At 37.0% G+C, this 18,715-nt stretch overlaps 1 protein-coding gene and 1 non-coding gene across 4 annotated transcripts in view; both read right to left on the reverse strand.

The window, feature by feature from the left end:
• The window catches only part of ZFR (zinc finger RNA binding protein), a 46,546-nt gene that overhangs the window by 19,009 nt on the left and 8,822 nt on the right, over window positions 1–18,715 (reverse strand). For 2 of the 3 annotated variants that reach the window (XM_076361597.1, XM_076361599.1), the window contains exons 3-9: window positions 10,088–10,370; window positions 8,235–8,379; window positions 7,232–7,450; window positions 5,703–5,950; window positions 4,502–4,693; window positions 2,042–2,342; window positions 916–1,109 (exon numbers count right to left, since the gene is read on the reverse strand). In XM_076361597.1, the coding sequence (XP_076217712.1) occupies window positions 916–1,109; window positions 2,042–2,342; window positions 4,502–4,693; window positions 5,703–5,950; window positions 7,232–7,450; window positions 8,235–8,379; window positions 10,088–10,370 (1,582 nt within the window). The remainder of the gene's footprint in view (window positions 1–915; window positions 1,110–2,041; window positions 2,343–4,501; window positions 4,694–5,702; window positions 5,951–7,231; window positions 7,451–8,234; window positions 8,380–10,087; window positions 10,371–18,715) is intronic. The other variant, XM_076361598.1, reaches the window with a different exon arrangement.
• LOC143173248 (small nucleolar RNA SNORA66) lies at window positions 12,940–13,076 on the reverse strand. Its single transcript, XR_012997504.1, has one exon. It is a non-coding gene; the product is annotated as a small nucleolar RNA SNORA66 (small nucleolar RNA).

Raw genomic sequence — 18,715 nt, forward strand, 5'->3', positions numbered from 1 at the left:
GAAGAGTGGCTGATATGCCAGAGGGTTGCGCTGCCATCCAGAGGGACCTCAACGGGCTGGAGAAATGGGCTGACAGGAATCTCATGAAGTTCGATAAGGGGAAGTGCAAAGTTCTGTGCCCAGCGCGGAACAACCCCATGCACCAGTATATGCTGGCGGCCACCCAGCTGGAAAGCAGCTTGGCAGAAAAGGACCCGGGGGTCCTGGCGGACACCAGGTTGAACGTGAGCCAGTAATGTGCCCTTGCAGCAAAGAAGGTGGCTGGCATCCTGGGCTGCATTAGCACAAGTAGTGCCAGCAGGTCGAGGGGGGTGATCCTTCCTCTCTAACTCAGCACTGCTGAGGCCACAGCTGGAGTCCTGTCCCCAGTTCTGGGCTCCCCAGTACAAGAGAGACATGGACATACTGGAGAGAGTCCAACAAAGAGCCACAAAGCTGATGAGGGAACTGAAGCATCTCTCCCACGAGGAAAGGCTGAGAGACCTGGGACTGCCTAGCCTAGAGAAGAGAAGGTTGAGGGGGGATCTTCTTAATGTGTATAAATACCCGAAGGAAGGGCGCAAAGAGGACAGAGGCAGGCTTTTTTCAGTGGTTCCCAGTGACAGGACCAGAGGCAATGGGCACAAAGCGAAACACAGGACGTTCCCTCTGAACATCAGGAAACACTTTTTTACTGTGAGGGTGACGGAGCCCTGGCACAGGTTGCCCAGGGAAGTTGTGGAGTCTCCATCTTTGGAGATACTCAAAAGCTGTCTGGACACGATCCTGGGCAACTGGCTGTAGGTGGCCCTGCTTGAGTGGGATTGGACCCCCAGATGACCTCCACAGAACCTCAACTGTTCTGCGATTCTGTTTCATGTTGAACAAATTTTCACTAAAATATTTGAAAAATAGTACATATTTTCATATCAATACCTCCTCCACATAGTCATGGCCCACTGGCTGGACATCACTTTGCAAGGCAGCAAGAGTCGTGGGAGTCACTGGTTCAGCTGCTGTGTCTGGTTTTACTTCCTGTGTTTGTACTGTAGCAGTAGGAGTTGTTTTAACACTTTCAGCTGATTTCATTTCTTCCAGTTTACTTCCTGTTGTCTGAAGCTTATTGCCACCTACAAATCAAAAAAGTTAAATCGTTACCTTTCATAAAATGAGAATGTGATTACACATCATGTGCAAACATTGATATTATTTGCAAATATCAATGTTCTGGCCAAAGCATTATCAGTCTTTTAAAATTAGTTAAACATATTTTAAATACAATTAAAGATTTTAAAAAATAAAGTCTAACAACATTCAAGTTATTGAAACACTTGTTTGGGGTTTTTTAGCAAGAAAAGCTTTTTCTTTATATAATTGCAACTTTCTTTATTCATTTTCATGCTTTTTCAAAAGAGATAGGACTGAATGGGAACAACTCAGCAAATATATTTTAATAATCTCTTTTTTGTCATCAGATTTTTTTTTTTTTTGTAAATGGATTCAAGAAAGTACTTCAAAACCTTATAATGTTTGTACTAACAAACGTAGTATACTCTCAGTGTTGCAACTACATATGTCTTTCCTTCAAGAGCAGGATAGCTAATTGTGGAACAGCTGCTTCCCATCTCTAAATGTCTGTCAAGCTCATTTCAAAAGTTTCCACTGTTAGATTTGCATTGTTACAAGGATGTTTCAGTTGCCCAGTTATCAACTGCCAACCTACTGTAGGTTGCCTTAACAGCCCAGGCTGTAAACTGAAATTAGGACCAACTGGACTATAAACTGCAACACTCCAGTAGCTGCTACATAAGAAACCAAAGGTGGGAGGCTTCTTATGAAGGTGGGAGAAGCCTCCAAGAGAGGTCAGGTGGAGACAACTAGGCAGAAAACACCATAAATTTTGAAGCAAAACTTTTATTTACATTCTTATGTTCACCTATCAGTAATTCTCTTAAACACAACAGTTACTCATGCATAAAGTTAACTAAATGCATTTGTATTTGCTGCACTCAGTCTTAAAAAAAAATTATAGAATAGGTTAGGTTTCAAAATAAAGACTGACTTCTGTACTTGCCAACAAAGTTTATTTTCGGTGTAGATATTTTCTTTACAGCTATATTAGCAGCGGTTGAAGATGTTTTGTTGTTGGACGCAGTGTTAAGTGGTGTATTTGCCGTGGGAGTAAGAATTTTCACTGCAGAGGATGCAACAGAGGAGTTCACAGTACTGCTGCTAGTTGCTATATTTGAAGCAGAGGCAGTTGGTTTGGAAGCAGATGTGGATGTTGAGGAAGTAGCTTGGGTAACCACATTTGGTTCAGTTGAAGGAATGGGTTTGCCAAGTTTTGTGTGCAACTTTACTACCTATAAGAATAAAGAGAAATTCATAATATGATCTCCCTGGGATAACTAGAAAAAATTATGTGACACAAACATCATTGTAACTAAAAACTGAACAGAACTAAAAAATTAGCTATTGCTTCTTTACAAAAAGTGATCTTGGCCAAAAACAAAAAAAAGAAAAGATGGACATGTAAAAGCTCTTGTTATCTGTAAGAAATAAATAGTTAACAGTTATCTTACATTGCCTATTTCCATTAGAAATTCAGACATTTACTCCAAAGGCTGTGTAGATGAGAACAGAAAGCCAATAAACTCACAAGCCAGTATAACTCAAGGAAACATTTTGCTCAAACTGTTTCAATGTGACTGTTTTGTTGCCACATTGCTTTTTACTCTCCCTCCAAAAAGTGTAGTACATTGAACTATTTTGGTTCCTTCCAAACAATATTAGTAAATAAGTTATTTAATTCAGATTCAACAATACTATCTCTTTTGATCAATACACTTAAAGAGTATTCATATTGAAAGAATTTCCAGGTTACCTAGCAGAACTGAAGAGATTCCTTAGACAAAGGTTTTCTTTTTTTTTTTTTTTTAAAAAAAGCACATCTGCAGAGACAGTTAAGGAGGATGTGAGGCATATTTCAGAGCTCTTTATTATCTCATAGAAAGTAAAAAGGTACATGCTTATTCTTAGAAGTAATAATCAGAGGCCTTTCCACAACATGCTTGAGATAGAATAATACTTCTTTTTGGTGACAGCTGACCATCACCTGAAAAAGCAATGCATGTAGTCCGTAAGAACAAAACATGCAAAATCAAAACTAAAGACTGGGTTTGAAAGTAGCAGTAAAAAAATACAAATCTGCGAGACATGCCTTTAGGGCAAACACATGTATACAATCATGATAAGCACACAACTGTATACATACACTTAGGTTTTTGTTCTTATTTTTTCCAAGTATGTTCCCCATCAGAATACTGACATATTAGTGTCACATAATATTATAAATTTAAGTTCAAGCAGCTCTTCAAAAGTACTTTTTTCCAGTAGAATGCACAAGATTCTTCAGTGTACCACAGAAATAGAGTCCTTTGAGACTTCATTTTTACACTGATGACAACCTAAATCAGCAGTGGTTAGCGACTATGAGGAAGAGAAAGCTACATCCAAATATATAAGGATAATATATACTATACTCCATATGCCTATGGAGTTATTGAACACAACCCAAAAATTTAATGGCTTATTAATGAAAGAAAGAACACTAGGCAAGTCTATCTAAATTATAATTGTTGCTGTTGTACTAACAAAAAATGATATTGGTAAAATTGTTTTAAATCTGCTATGAGATTTATTTATTTTAATAGGAACGATGTTACTGATGCCACTTTGTACAGTGTTCTGAGATGCAAAAAGCTATAAAAGCTGAATATTAATACTGTATTTGTTACTGACATTAATCTTTCCAGAGTTATGAAGAAAATCTGTAATACCTAAACAAACATTCTACACTGCCACTGCATTTACTATAGTATGGCCAAATTTAAAACACAGGTCACAGGTGTTCACAGTGCAGCCCACAGTCTTTATTCCAGAATGCCCACCTAACTGCAGCCAAACAGTAGGGAAAACATGCTTACCAAAAGTCTTCCAAACATACTCATTATAAAGTCTACTACAGGACATTGTTCCTTGCTCCCATATGCCAATTTTCTTTGCGAGAAATAACAAGGAGTGATGCATAATAGTCCTGTCCCTTGGCACTGACTCAGCTTACAGTGTTTCAAAGTGCATTGAAAGCTTCACAGCACCAGTCAAAAGATGAATGTCAAGAAAAGTCTTGAAAAGTTAGGGGGCACAAGCATGCTACTGCATGGCCTCACTGACTCTTTTCCCCATCTTACTCTACACCTTCTTCCTATGATTTACATACTTTCCCCGATACATCGTCTTCTCATTGATGCCATGACAATATTTTTCCCCCTTTCTCTCAACAAGGCCCTTCTAATAGTGTGCTTAAAGATAAGTTTGAAACAAAAAGCAGAACTAAATGTCTTTATATAAAATAATTCAAATTATATTGTTTCTGTGTATTTTCTCCTCTCTAAGATGAGAAAAAATGATGGGAAGAAGTATACGACTGACTTGTATTATAAGAACAAGAGAAAACTCTTACTTTCTGATGCTTGGCTCCACGGATATGGGCAGCATAAGCATCTGCCCCTGTACAGGACACATCACAAAGCTCACAGCGCAACTGATTCTGAGTTCCACGAGCAGAAGTGCTGTTGTTATTGGTGTTCTGGGAAGCTTTTAATGCTGCTTCTTTCTTTTTGTGTTTCTGGCCTTCTAAGTGTTCTTTATAAGTCTGTTTAAATAAACAATACACACACAATAAGCTGTCTTTGTACTCCTCGCTCATCATTCACGTGAATACATGTAATATAGAATATAGCATAAAACACATGCTTTGTATAAGAAATACTTCCTACTGAACATTTCTTCCATATGACATGCTCTAAGGCATTAGCAGGCCACTTCTAAGACCAAGAAATTTTCTTCACCACCACCAGGATTCCACTTTTAGGTAATACAATATGGGCTTTTCTCCTCTAACTTCTCACTTCCTCAACCAAGTACGGGTCGACAGATATTACCATTGAAAACTTTATATGATCAGAAAATGGCAGTTTCCTGCATTGCATTCAATTATTCTTGATTTTGAATTTTCCTCAAACTACAAGACCACAGTGATTAAGTGTATCCAGAAAACTAAAAAAAATCAATTCAAAAGAAGGTAGCGCATAAAGCTGTGCTGAAAATGAAATGCCGAAGTTGATATTTGTTCCTATATCAACACTAGCAATCTAGAGAGCAGACAGGGTAGGGAATAATGACAAGTTTACCTAAAGAGCAAGAACTGTTTAGCCAGACACACACATAAACACTCTGCATGAATTGGTATCTACTTTCTACACACTTGTACCCACTGTGAAACTAAACTAGGATGCTGGAATACAACGAAGAATAAATTTTCAGGCTTACCATTCACAAAATTTATGTAATTCCATAATTTTGAAAAAAAGTACTTTCTAAGAAGTTTGCTATGCTAAAAAAGCAAACCAGATTCAAAGTTTAGAATATTTCTGAAGTCCAAAGCACAGCTGAAGCTTCTCTGTACAATCTAAGGGGACGTATCTTTTTGTCCTCTCATAGGAGCTCTTTCTATAATAGTGCACATTTTCATTTAATTATTCCTTTAGTAGAAGTATAGAATCAGATCTTTAAAAATTAACAAATATTCTTAAAAGGGTCAGTTTTTTAGCTGAAGAAATTATGACTAAAGCGTACAGCAGAATATTACATAATACAGGTACCTGTGGTCCAGCACAGCTGATCTTACACACATCACAGTAGTGGATCTGGGGCGGTTTGGGAGGTTGTTTTGGTTTCAGTTGCTTATTTTGGAATGGTGTCTTTTTAGTAAAGGTGGTCCCTGTCCAAGCAGCTGTTGCAGCAGCAGCAGCAGCTGCTGCCGCTGCCTGTTTCTGTTGCTGCTGCTGCTGCTGGTAATAGGACGATGCAGCCGAATACACTGCGGCTTCATAGCCGGAATAAGAGGTACCTCAAAGATCAAAATAAAATAAATGTTACATCACTGTACATCATATATCAATTACATAACACACTAATTCAAAACATGTTGCATAATAGAGGGGGGGGCAGGGCAGGATATAAAAGTTTTATTGAGATCTTGTTAGGTAGTCTGAATATTTCTTGATGTTTCACAGTACACAAATACATAGCTACCAATTGTGTCAGGAATATATTTGATTTTAGACACATCTTTGCAGACACGCAATTATGTTAGATATATCAAAGCATCCCTAAAGTATATGTAAAATTTCCTGGTACATCTGGTAAGACCGAGTATGATGTAACAAGAATTTTAATAAAAGATTTATCAAAGGCCAGTTGAAGTAAGCAGTCTTCCAGAACAGATTTACTGTTCAAGTTTCAAAATGGCAAGGAGGACAGACATTATGTAGATGAAGGGGCAAAAAAATGAGATAAAAGACAGAATGGCTAGTGCTATTACATTCTATTTCACTGATTTAAGTTGTTTTAGTGAAGAGAAGCTGCTTGCCTGCTAAAACCTGGCTATGCAGTCCTTGATTTCTAGTATCAAAGTTGAATAAATCAAGGAAACTTGGCTTTCATACCTTTGAGCCAATTTTCCCATAAACTTCCTACATCTACTGGTTCAACTATTTTAATTCTCTGATCAGGCTCTGTCTCAAGGAAGTCTTAAAATCCCTTTTTAAACAGAAAACAAAACAAAACAAAAAGTTCAAGGTAGTTATAATATGCCAGTTGATTACCGTCTGGCCATAAAGTTAACAGCTTTTCATCTTTAACTACTTTTTGGATTTCTAATGTTTGAAGGAAAGCCTTTTTTTCAGCACCCATTCTCCTCCCATTTTGGGTCAAGACAACCCAAACTTAAAAGATTTACACTGGACTGCTCCTCTCTGTCTCTGTAACTGCTGTTTGATAGCAGCATGCTCCCTTCCAATTTCCCTGGGTAATATTTGTGAGGATGTGTTTCCTCATTTTTTCTATCCCCCATCTTTCTCTCCAAACCTTACAGCAAGTCACAAAACACCGTGCACGTAGCAATGCCAATGCTTTGCATATTCTCACATGTAACAAAATAGGCACATACAAACATCAAACTTCTTTTAAAGATACAGCAAAATATTTTGCCATCATAATGATTTAACTGGTTGATACTTCTCAGTAGACGATGATGTAATTGAACACAAACTGCTAAAATTCTGAGTATTTAAAGCCTCTCCTGTAACAACTGCAAAGATCCCAGCAACATAATATGCAAAATCCTTACCAGAGTAAGTAACCGCTGTTGTACTGTATGTTGCACTTTGAGTATAGGATGGAACAACAGTAGCTGCAGCTGCTACTGGCTGCACAGTAGAGGATACTGGATATATAGAAAACGTAGTTGTTGCTGGACTTGGGGTTGCAGGTTTTATAGCTGTCACTTGTCGTGTTTGCTGGGCTTGGGTATACTGAGTTGCCCCTTGACTATATCCCGCTTTCGGAGCTAATTAGGATAGAAAATAGAAGCGTACAAACATTGTCATGTTTTAGCTGAATGAAATGCAAACCATATTAAGTGATACTTAACGATATGCTGGGGAAAAACGCGTAACAAGTGGTTTTTGTTTTGTTTTTTTGTTTGATTGGTTTTGGTTTTTTGTGTTATGGTTGCTTTGTTTTTAAAGTCATGGTTATGCGTTGTGTGCCATGTACACAAAACTGTTTAATCATGTCACAGCTCACACTGGTAAGCCTCAGATTTATTTAACTGTGCTGCCACGTTTTTAAACAATCTTCTCATTCAATGATTTTACTAGAGTACACTAAACCAAAGTACACCTAAACTTTCTTATTATTTCTAATTAAAGTAAAAAAAAGTAAACAGGATTTATGCTTTGTAGCAATCACGATACCAATAATTAAAGAACTACATACATTAAGTAACTAAAGAATTAAAAAGGAGAGCCCTTCTAACCAAGTTATCAACTGAACCCACCACCAACTATTTGAACCTACTTCAGCAAGTTTTCTAGACAAATAAACAAGAAGTTTGCCTAGAAGTATGTTTTGAGTGTATTCAATAACTAGAGATAGCTACTTATGGCAATGTCACAATAATGTTCAAGTTCTAGGTGCAGCAAATTCTTCTACACATTGACAGAGATTACATGACAAAACTAACAAAAAAAAAATCTGGATAACGTGAAATATTCAAAAAACTATTTTTAAGTTATTAAAGTAGTACACAGGCTATGTATAAAGACAGCAGTTTGAATCATGCCACGCACCTGTCTGGTAGTACGATTCAGCTACTGAAGGCTGAGGCTGGGCAGCAGCAGCCACAGCCGCTGCAGTCGCTGTTGGCTGTTGATAGTATTGTTTGCTGTCATAAGCTACAGCTGGGGCGGTAGATCGAACATAAGAATAGGAATCCTAAAAATTCAAAAAAGAAAACCCAGCAAATTTCTCCTTTAAGTATATATCTGAAGTAATAAAAGTCATTAGCAGAGTCAAAGAAACAATGTGTTTTCTTCTGGTCTACTAAAGTAGATTTAAAAAAACATTTACAGGTACAGTATATACAAACAAATGCATTAAAGAAATTAAATTTATGTTTACAGATACTTCAGCCCTGAAAACTACCCTTAATACAGGAATTAACCTCATGCTATTTAATCACTTTCCCTACCAAATTATTTTTATTACTAAAAAGCAACTACTCACTAGTTTTTCATGATTCTATCAGATTACATTTCTGTAAAATATGATGTGAAAAACCACCACAGATCTCCACAAAATGTGAATTTCTACAAACCACAATAAATTCACAAGTTCACAAACATGACCCCTATATTGGCTTTAAAAATCCCATCATTAACAGTACTTTCCTTGGTTATATTTTTTAGAGTATGACAGTAATACTTTTAAAGCCTTCTTTACTTTTTGGTGTATCAACTAGTCCATTAGGAACCATATCTAGTCTGTAATGGCAAGGCAAGTAGCCCATTCAACACCTCTAGAACTCAGGAGATGGCTAGTAAGCTTAGAAGGCGAGGGCCTGGAAGCTACTATATGTAGGTACATATATTCTCTCATGCTCACCATATTTATGGTACAGCATAAAAAGTTGATCAACTGAGGGGTAGCAAGGCATGAACTACTATAGCTGAAATGTATTAATGTATAAAAATTCTTTTTATTTCCAAGAAATATAACAATAAAATCTCTTTTCCATCCAACCTGTGTAAACTGGAATTATTTTTATTTAGTTTAGGGGACTCTCTTTTCTGTCCAAATGCATCTAACAACTGACCTCGTAATTATGAGTACACGTGCTACTGGAAAGTCTCCTATGTTACAATTCATTACCATATGTAACAAATTATAAAAGCTGTACAAAAGAATTGAGAACATGCAGCAATAGTATAGTACTTTTAAACAGACCAAAATTCTAATTAGAATCTAGATAATGCCTTGATAAGTTTAGGACTAAAAAGTTAAAAAATTATTACAAGACATATACTGTTTCAACATCCAAGATGAAAACAGACAAACAGTTCCCTTTTGTAGAAGCCTGTGGTCACACGAGGTTAGGCAGTGACCTCACAAAGGATACCCAAAAACTACCCAGAGTAGTTCCTCTCCTAGGACAATGTTCTATCCTCATATGTTTGGTACTAGAACTCCTGTGGCACCCAGGAACTTGACAAGGGAACTATTTCCACCTCCACTTAAAATTTTTATCAGAACAGTTTTTTCAGCTACATCAGTTCCATGACCCAGTTTACTGCATGCCACTCGAACATTTAAGCTAGCTGAGACAAGACAGTACTACTCTTTTCAGCAGTAGTTTCACAAAATCACTTGGAGGTAAACATCAGTTCATTGCTTATTGTGTGAATGTCTAAATCTTAGCTCCTGCAGTACTAGTGCTGATAATCCTCTATACAGGCCATATGAGACTGCAGTCACTTCACATTCTATCAGTTTTCCCAACTAAGTAATTTGAGTTGTACCCAAACTGTGATTCACAGAAGAAAAAAATATAAATATCATCACATTCTCTTATCCAAACAGGCCTCCTCCTTTTAACGTATCATTTAAAAATCATACAACAGAAGTAATTTTTTTTGGAACCCACCTGATAATTCTGCGTAGTGACAGGAGGTGGTGGTGGTGGAGCTTCTTGTTGCCTCTGCGTATAACCATAATCTGTAGCTGTGTGCGCTGTAGGATAGCCTCCATATGCAGCAGCTGTTGCAGCAGCTGCAACAGCTACGGGAGCAGGCCTGGCTACTGCAACTGTAGCTGCTGCTGGAGCATAGGCTGCAGTAACTGTGTGCGCAGCGACTGGTGCCTGGTGGACAGTGTAGCTAGCAACTGTAGTTGGATGGGAATAGGCTACACCCGAAGCTGGCTGCTGGCTATATTGGAAAAAGACAGTAAGTAAATAATTAGATTAATCCAACGTACCAAGCTAATGCCTACACATTTCAAAATCACAGATTTGATTAATACTTGTCTGTTCTACAAACAGACCTGGAGCAGCCATCTATCTGTGCATATACTTTAATGGCTTTTATTACCTCTCTTCCACCTCCATTAAAAAGGCTCTATCATTTTTAAGTTTCTGTGGATGCACACATGTCATCCAGGTGATGACTTTCTTAGTAAGGGGGGCCTTTGTGTTGTTTTTTTCCAAGCAGTGGAACACAAGTCTTTCATTCAAAATAATACAGAAGTCTTAAACTGTTATCTTTTCATGACGGACAAGTTTTTAAATGCTTTAGTAGTTCTTCAATAAAACTGACAAACCTGCCAAATTAAGAAAGATACCACTTTTCCATGAGAGCTCATTACTGACTTGCACTTGCATGAAGTTTTTCAGTAAACCATATCAATAATGAGATTATAAAGACTTCCGTGAAAATTAGCTCAGAACTCTTACATTTAAGGCAAAGGCACTTTAAATACACACCTCTGATAGGGGACTTCTCCCACAAAAGTTTAAATTTATAAAAGCTGGCCCCACTCGCTTGTACAGAAGTCCACTGCCTCACAACATGAAGCATCAGAAGAACACACAGTCAGATAGAGCACGAATACTGCTACCAGAGCTCTGGCAATCTTCCAGGCACATGCTGAGACTAATCTGCCTCTCTAAAATTTGCAGGTAGGACATTAATATGTGGCTATTTACTAAGAATGAGTAAATATTAACAGCGGAAATAAAAAATGATGGCTTCAAAGGTTTAATTATTTTAACAGAAACTAGTATTATTGTCCTATATTGATGTGTAACTGTGCATTCTGTTGTCCTATATTGATGTGTAACTGTGCATTACGATTAGAAGCTTAGAATAGTTATTTTGATTTTTAAACAAATAAAGTGAACAGGGCAAAATATCACTATCTGGAACAATGACATGAAGTGGGGATTGAGTAATTATTCTGAATTTTTTAGTACACTTCCTGCACTGTTGTTCAATAATACTTAAGAATATCTACGGGGTGTCACATCTCCATAGCACTATTAAAAGATAATTCAAAACCAACTCCATGCTTATCAAGGAGGTAGTGTCCCCTATTTTTCAGAAGAAAATAGAAAAATGAAATCTCACTTGAAGCAAACATACTCAGTGCAACAACGGAACTGCAGTATGGTTATGCTCAAAACCAAAAGGAACAAGTTACAGTATTTTTTCCTAAAGACTGCAATATTCTCTCTGACAACTACCAGAAACAAAAGCACCTTTTAACTATACATACTATTATTTTTGCAAAAGACATTTCCATAACTCCCTTGGGTTTAGTAATTTTTATTTAATCATTTTAATTACAGCAGAACCCATTAACTTCAACATATTAAAAAAAAATTCTTATAGCAGAAACAGAGAAAATTTTATTACTATTGGACTTCCATGCCTGGACTCCACCTTCTTCTCATCGTAGACCCCTGACTGCTTAAAAGACCACTTGCATTCCATCCAAATTTAATTCATTTGTGAGTTGTACTCACAATTATGTTTCATTTTATTTTCAATTTCTTAGCATAACAGTGGAAGGAAAAGACCTAAAACACTTTGGTGTAGCTCCCACCACTGCTTGAAACAATTCCTCCTACTTGACATACACAGGAAGATTCTCTGTTTTGTCAGTTTAAGGTGAGAAATAGGACTCCACCAGAAAATTCAGGAAGACTATTTTATGATGGTAAAAGTGACTGACAGTCTATAAAATCAGGCTGCATTATCTACATAACAGTACAGAACTGTAAAATATTCACAAATTCTGAGGTAATCATTATCATATATATCTACTAAAAACACATTAAATTGAGAAAACAGACAGCAGACTGTTTAACTCAGACTGCAGTTGAACACATCAGCAGTCCAATGCTGCCAAGAAGGAAAGTCTTGCTCCACCCTATCCTCACTCTTATTCTTCCCTCCTCCCACACACCCAACCCGGCTATGCCATCCTATTCCATCCCTGGTGCTAGTTCTGCTACTTGTCAAGCTATTCAGTGCACTGATTTAACTCATTAATATGGCAGAAAATGATGAGAGTTTTTTTGCTGGGCTTGTTTTCTAACATGGTAGAAATGTTAGAAACATTGAAGCTTACAAAACAAGTCTGCTGAGTGCCAGAACCCACATAAGTTATACACAGGGCAACAAGGAAAAAAAATGGGAAGAGAAAGAAGAAGAGGGACTTGTGCAGGAAGCATTAACTTGGCTCTTCCAAGTTTCATGAAACCATGCTTAAGTTACTATTACAAAATATTATACAGTGCTCACAACATACTATGAAGTAACAGTGCCAGTTTATAAAAAAAAATGCTTTTGTTCTCAGAATATATATGATTAAAGCTACCTGACAGTTTTCAGCATTTAATATTGTGAAGAAATTATGATCATTATCAGCAGGACTATTAACAACATTCTGGTACAGACAGTTTCATTTCTTCCGTGCTATTTTTGTATAAAAATTCCTTATCATGGTATAGAATTAACAGCCCCAATCATTCAATTTCTAAGGCTAATACAGTTCTATGACCATGTTTACTTTAGCAAACCTGTTCCCCTTGCTTCTGCAACATCATGCAGAGCTAGTGATCGAGTTTGCAAGACTGCAAGAAAAATATTCTAGAATTGACTGCTTCTTCCTTTTTAAAAGTTATGTTACATTATGTTACAGAAATTCACGTGACATCTTTTCTAAATTTATGACATTCCTTTTTCTCCCCATGGTCTTACTGAAAACCTTTTAACGTTAAGATGACCACACATTTTCCTGTAATTAATTTACATAAAAAGATTTTTGTGCCAACTTCTTCATTTAACTTACAAGAGTTTTTACCCTTGTTTGGTGATTAGTGCCTCATCACATTTGCTGAGATGAACTTACCTCCTCCTAGATTATTTTGCCAGACTCCCTATTCCACTGTCTTTCTTGTAGTTCATCTGTGCACCTATCCTAGTATTATCTATTCTTCTTTCTTGACTACAGATGGCAAGAACTGTATGCATCATTTCAGATGAAGTTTCAGCTGTGCTACCCGCTCTGCTCCAGACAGTGCTTTCTTTCCAAAGTCTAGCTTCCTCAGAGTAGCTTCTTGTAAAGTTACCTGTGTATTGACAATATTTTCCTTGCATCAAATATCATGACATACCATACTAATATAAATACTAAGTAAGACTCAGAACCAATCCCTAGGGAACTCCACTGCAATTATTCCTATTTGACAATCTCTCTTCTAATTCTACTAACCACCTCTACCAGCTCCTTCTCTACAACTCATCGCTACCTTAAGTAATGATTTTCCATACTGCACCACATCAAGTATTTCAACTTAGTCCCAGTAAATAAGACTCCATAAGATTTAGGCACGTCATCAAGTTATTAGAGCAACAATGAAATACAGTATGTCAGCTGAGCTATGGTAACAAACCACATGCGTGTTCTTCACCACAACAAAGAAAGTAATTCAGTTTAGCTTAATCCCCCAACACAGTGGAAAAAGTTGAACGAAATTACTCTGTATGTTCTATGGGCTAAAGACTAACAGGTACTGCAGCACAGCAGACAGAGAAGCTAACTCATCGACCTGGTAACTTAGGCAGTTTTCTTTGTAGATCAATTCTTCTCTTCCCCAAAATAAAGTCTAATGTCCTTATTAGCATCTTTCAGTTCAAGGAATTCCAGCTCTCCCCATATGAAAAGATACTCAGTCCAATTGGCTTTATTAACTAGGTGGAGCTTAAAAATCACAGAATAATTTAGGCTGAAACAAAGATTTGGAGGTCATCTGTTCTAACCCAGTGTTCAAAAGCTCAAAGCATGGCTAATTTCGAAGTCACATTAGGTTTCTCAGGGCTTCCTCCAGTCAGGTTCCGAACTTCTCCAAGCATGGAGATAGCAAGACTGCTCTAGACAACCTGTGCCAGTGTTTGAGCATCCCCACTGTCAAGAATTTTTTCCTTATAAAAGCTTCAGTTTCAAAAGAAAATGAGCTCTAGACCAACATTTACATAAGACAATCCCAGTTTGTGACCATTCAATTCAATGTAACTTCACATTACAATTCTTAGTGTTTTAATTTACTATCAAAATAAATGTCATTTCTTGATTTAAGAAGCTACGGGTGAAGGACCTGGCAGCTTCAAATCGTACTCTGCTGTATCGCTATTATATTAACTCTTCCGCCAGAAAATTTCATTAATAAAGATTATATTTTATTCATACCACACCCATTTCTTTAGCTGATCATAATAATAATAGTGCTTCCCCACCAAGCTGACTGTAATTTTTGTTTTCTAGGAACAACACACATTCTTCAATGCTCATCTTCCAGCTCAGATTTCTATTTCACTGCTGAAAACGCAGTGAAATATCCCAGCCAGAGCCAGTTTACAATCTACATGTTGCACTCAATTGTTCTGCTCCAGGTTCTGCAGGTGTATGTTTCAGTCAACTACAGGTCATTTCCAGCACCTTACCCAATGTGTTTTGTCTCTCCCTACCTGCTTTAAACTGCTACATGCATATCGCTATTTCCCCATGCTCTTTGCTTCCTCCTCCCAAATAAGGTTGCTTCTATTCAAAAGTTTTACACTCCAGTGTATACCTAGCTTGCCCTCATCTTCCACACCCCAGCTAAGTAACCTCAAGATTGAGAGAATTAATTCTTTATTCACAATTACTATATTACAGTGCATGAGAGAAGTATTTTCTATAAAACACCTTTGACTCAAATCTTCGAGTAACACCTATTCTAATTTCTGCTGACACTTATGATGGGAAATACTAATCTTTCTGATACATTAGTATCAGAACAAGTGCCACGTATTATGAAATACCACTGTGATATTAAACCTCCTAGATAAGACTGACTGCAGTGAGCTGTGACTGTGTATCTTTCTCCACACTAATCTCCAATTCTGTGTCAATCTGATTTTCTGGGGGGAAGGGGCCACACTGGCTCACAATCTTGCAGAATTCACCCCAGAGCAAAGGCCACAGCAAAAATTAGCCTTGTCCACATTGCCGTCTGGTGTATGAAACTCCTTTCACTAAGTGAAAGTACGTTTTCCCAAGACAGGTGCATGTTTTGCCCTGATACTTTGCAAGCTGGACATAAGACTAACACTGCAGCTGCTTTCATGGTATCAACATTTGATATTTGATACGCTCAGAACTGTGATTCTGAAACAGTGTAACATGCAAAAATCTTTTTCTCATTTGCAAAGTCTCCATTCCAAGACACTGAGGCATCAGAGTTAGGAAGATCTCCCTCCCCAGTTCCACACCACAAAATCAATTAAGCTATAGTATAGCTTTAAAAAAAAGTGTAATTCTAGGTAGACACTTAGCCAGGAAAATTCCAGCCTGAACACTTACATTTGGCCAAGTTGTATTAAAATACCACCAACAAAAAGTCCACACCCTGAGAACAAGCTCTCAAAAGAGAAGGTGTTAGCCATCACTACTCCATATTAGTTGCTAAAATAACTAAATTAATTTCATAATTCTGTTGGTAATTTTTATTCCCCTTATCAAAAAATCAAAATATTCAAGGAGCAATTAAAAACCTTTTCTGAACTGCACACAGATCTTCAACAAGGAAACTGTAACAGTGTTTTTGATATAGAAAAAGAAATATGGACTTCCAAAGTGAAAAAAAACTGGCAGCGCACTTAGAATTATTAAGTCAGAAGCTGGCTAGGAGGTAGAAATTGCTGATCAATAGCAATTAATGAAGTATTGGTGTCCACTTCGCAAAACACTGCTCTCCAGTTCCAAAACTGCACAGGTTTGTCTAACTTAAACAGCTATATAATGTAGGTTTGTAAACGAGCAACACTCTTTCACAAAAAAAGCTTAGATGAGAACTTGTGTTATAACTATTAGACCTAATACAGCAGAACCCTCACTTGCTAGTTACTCTTATATAGCAACACTGACAGAAGGTCTGGATTTCCTGTGATGTATCAGCCGAAGAATGACAGAGAATTAAGAGCAATTAAGAAACAAATACTGAATTCTCTTCTGTAGAACACTTGGCTCGTGTCCTTTTTCATTTCCAGCTATTGGCCTTCCCTAGTAAAAAAGTGTTGAGGTAAAAAGTAAGTTGAAAGTAGAAAGCTTGCTTTATTTTTTTGCATGTTAACAATATCAAGAAAATACAACACTTTGATATAATGCTATCTATTTTGCCAGGTAATAACTTCAGACGACTTAAGATTGTAAGATATTTTATTTTCCACATTAAGATATTTGTGGAGTAAGTCATGTGTTAAGAAACTTAATAAGGTATCTGTAGCAATTACTGTCAGAGGAATACATTTTCAGGAAAATGTAGTCTATTTCCATATAAGATATATAGCACGTAAAAGGTTCCCTATAAGCCTTGCTTTTCATCACACTGATTCAATTTAAAAACAAAAATTAATTGTAACTCGTGCACGTAAGCCAAAGAAAAACAAAAATGCTGATCTCCAGTGCATCTCCGTACTAATAACCAACACACACACACTAATGCTGCTGCTATTCCAGCTCAGTTTAGGGAGCTGAACACTGAAAACTCTCTTCCTAGAGGCAAAGAACATCTTAAGGTTTTTTAGTTTTCTGAAGAGTGCTATTTTGATACAGAATTAAGATCAGGACTAAAATCAATTTTGTCTCTATCCAAACCACAAGCTTCCTCAGAAATTACAACTTCTAAAACATATTTCTTGCAGGTTTTTCTTCATTTAAAGAAGTGATTTTCAGGCTAGCTTAGCACAACATTTAAGCTACTATTAAAATAATTTTTAAAATACAAATATCTTGAACTAAAAAAATCCACTAGTTAAGACTTATTTATTGAATTCTAACTTTTAAGAACATTTGAACATTTTAGCATTAAGGAAACCATATTTGTTGAGACTTAACTGCCAGATATCTCAAAGTTTCATAAATTATTCTATTAGTAGCAGAATAGCAAATAATACAGTTTTGCAGTTTTTCTTTCAGGGATAAGAAGACTGAAATAAGTATGACCTAACTCTACAAAAACTGAAAGCAGCACTAGAATCTCCTGCTTCTTCAGATCCTAACCTAGGAAGAGGCACTACTGAATAACTGGCCAGATGAAGTTTCAGGTGTGTTAATGGAACCTGGGCAGAGCAAAGTAAAAACAAAATAATTAAAAAAACCAAAACAAAACAAGGTAGCTTTTTCCCTCCTTAACACACAATAAACAGCATAAAATGGTGAAATGAAATATCACACTACAGTAAGTTGTACTTTAGAAGTGACTTCACTTCTGTTTTTCTAGAGCCTGTCACTCACTACAAGCACAAAATTTCGATGAAGACTGAACGTATCTTTTTAGAACTTTAATGAAAATTCTTTCCTATTATTACAATTTTGTGAACAAATTTGTTTGTAATGCAATTCACTAAGAATCCAAAGAGAGGCCTGAAGGCATGCAAATGTGCAATCCCCTCTTGAATTCCATAAAATTTCAGCAGCTCCTAGTAATGTATTCTATGGTTTAACTACATAAGGCCTAAAAACGACAGTTCTTTGTAGCAATTTTGAGTTTCCCTTCCTCTTCCTTGTTTCTAAAAACATCCTTGCATCATTCCATTGCAAACAAAAAATAGATTGCTACTAGATAGCTAAACCATATACTATCAATAACTCACCTCAAAGATTAATATCCTCTTGTTTTCAATACACCCTTACTGCTTTGTTAATCTTCACATTTAGTCTCACGACCTGATTTAAATCCAAATTCTGCACTGTTTTCCTCACTGTACATCACAACATAACTGCAAGTGTCTGTAACAGTGATGCAATATATGCTCTGTATCTACCTCCCTTTACTCAGTTGCACACAGTGGACAGTTTATTGCCTATACTGCTTTCTTCATTATCAAAACACTGACTTTATTCAAGTGTAGCCAACAGCCATGTTGACAATGATAACACACAAGACAAAAAGAACTGAGCTTGAGATGTTATGTCTGCCTGAGAAAGTACCAACTACTAACATCTTCCCTGTAAAAAGCACAGAACCAAAGAATGTCTGAGGTTGGAAGGGACCTCTGGAGGTCATCTGGGGGTCCAATCCCACTCAAGCAGGGCCACCTACAGCCAGTTGCCCAGGATCGTGTCCAGACAGCTTTTGAGTATCTCCAAAGATGGAGACTCCACAACTTCCCTGGGCAACCTGTGCCAGGGCTCCGTCACCCTCACAGTAAAAAAGTGTTTCCTGATG

Source organism: Aptenodytes patagonicus, chromosome Z, assembly GCF_965638725.1.
Source record: "Aptenodytes patagonicus chromosome Z, bAptPat1.pri.cur, whole genome shotgun sequence".
In the NCBI taxonomy this organism is placed as follows: Eukaryota; Metazoa; Chordata; class Aves; order Sphenisciformes; family Spheniscidae; genus Aptenodytes; species Aptenodytes patagonicus.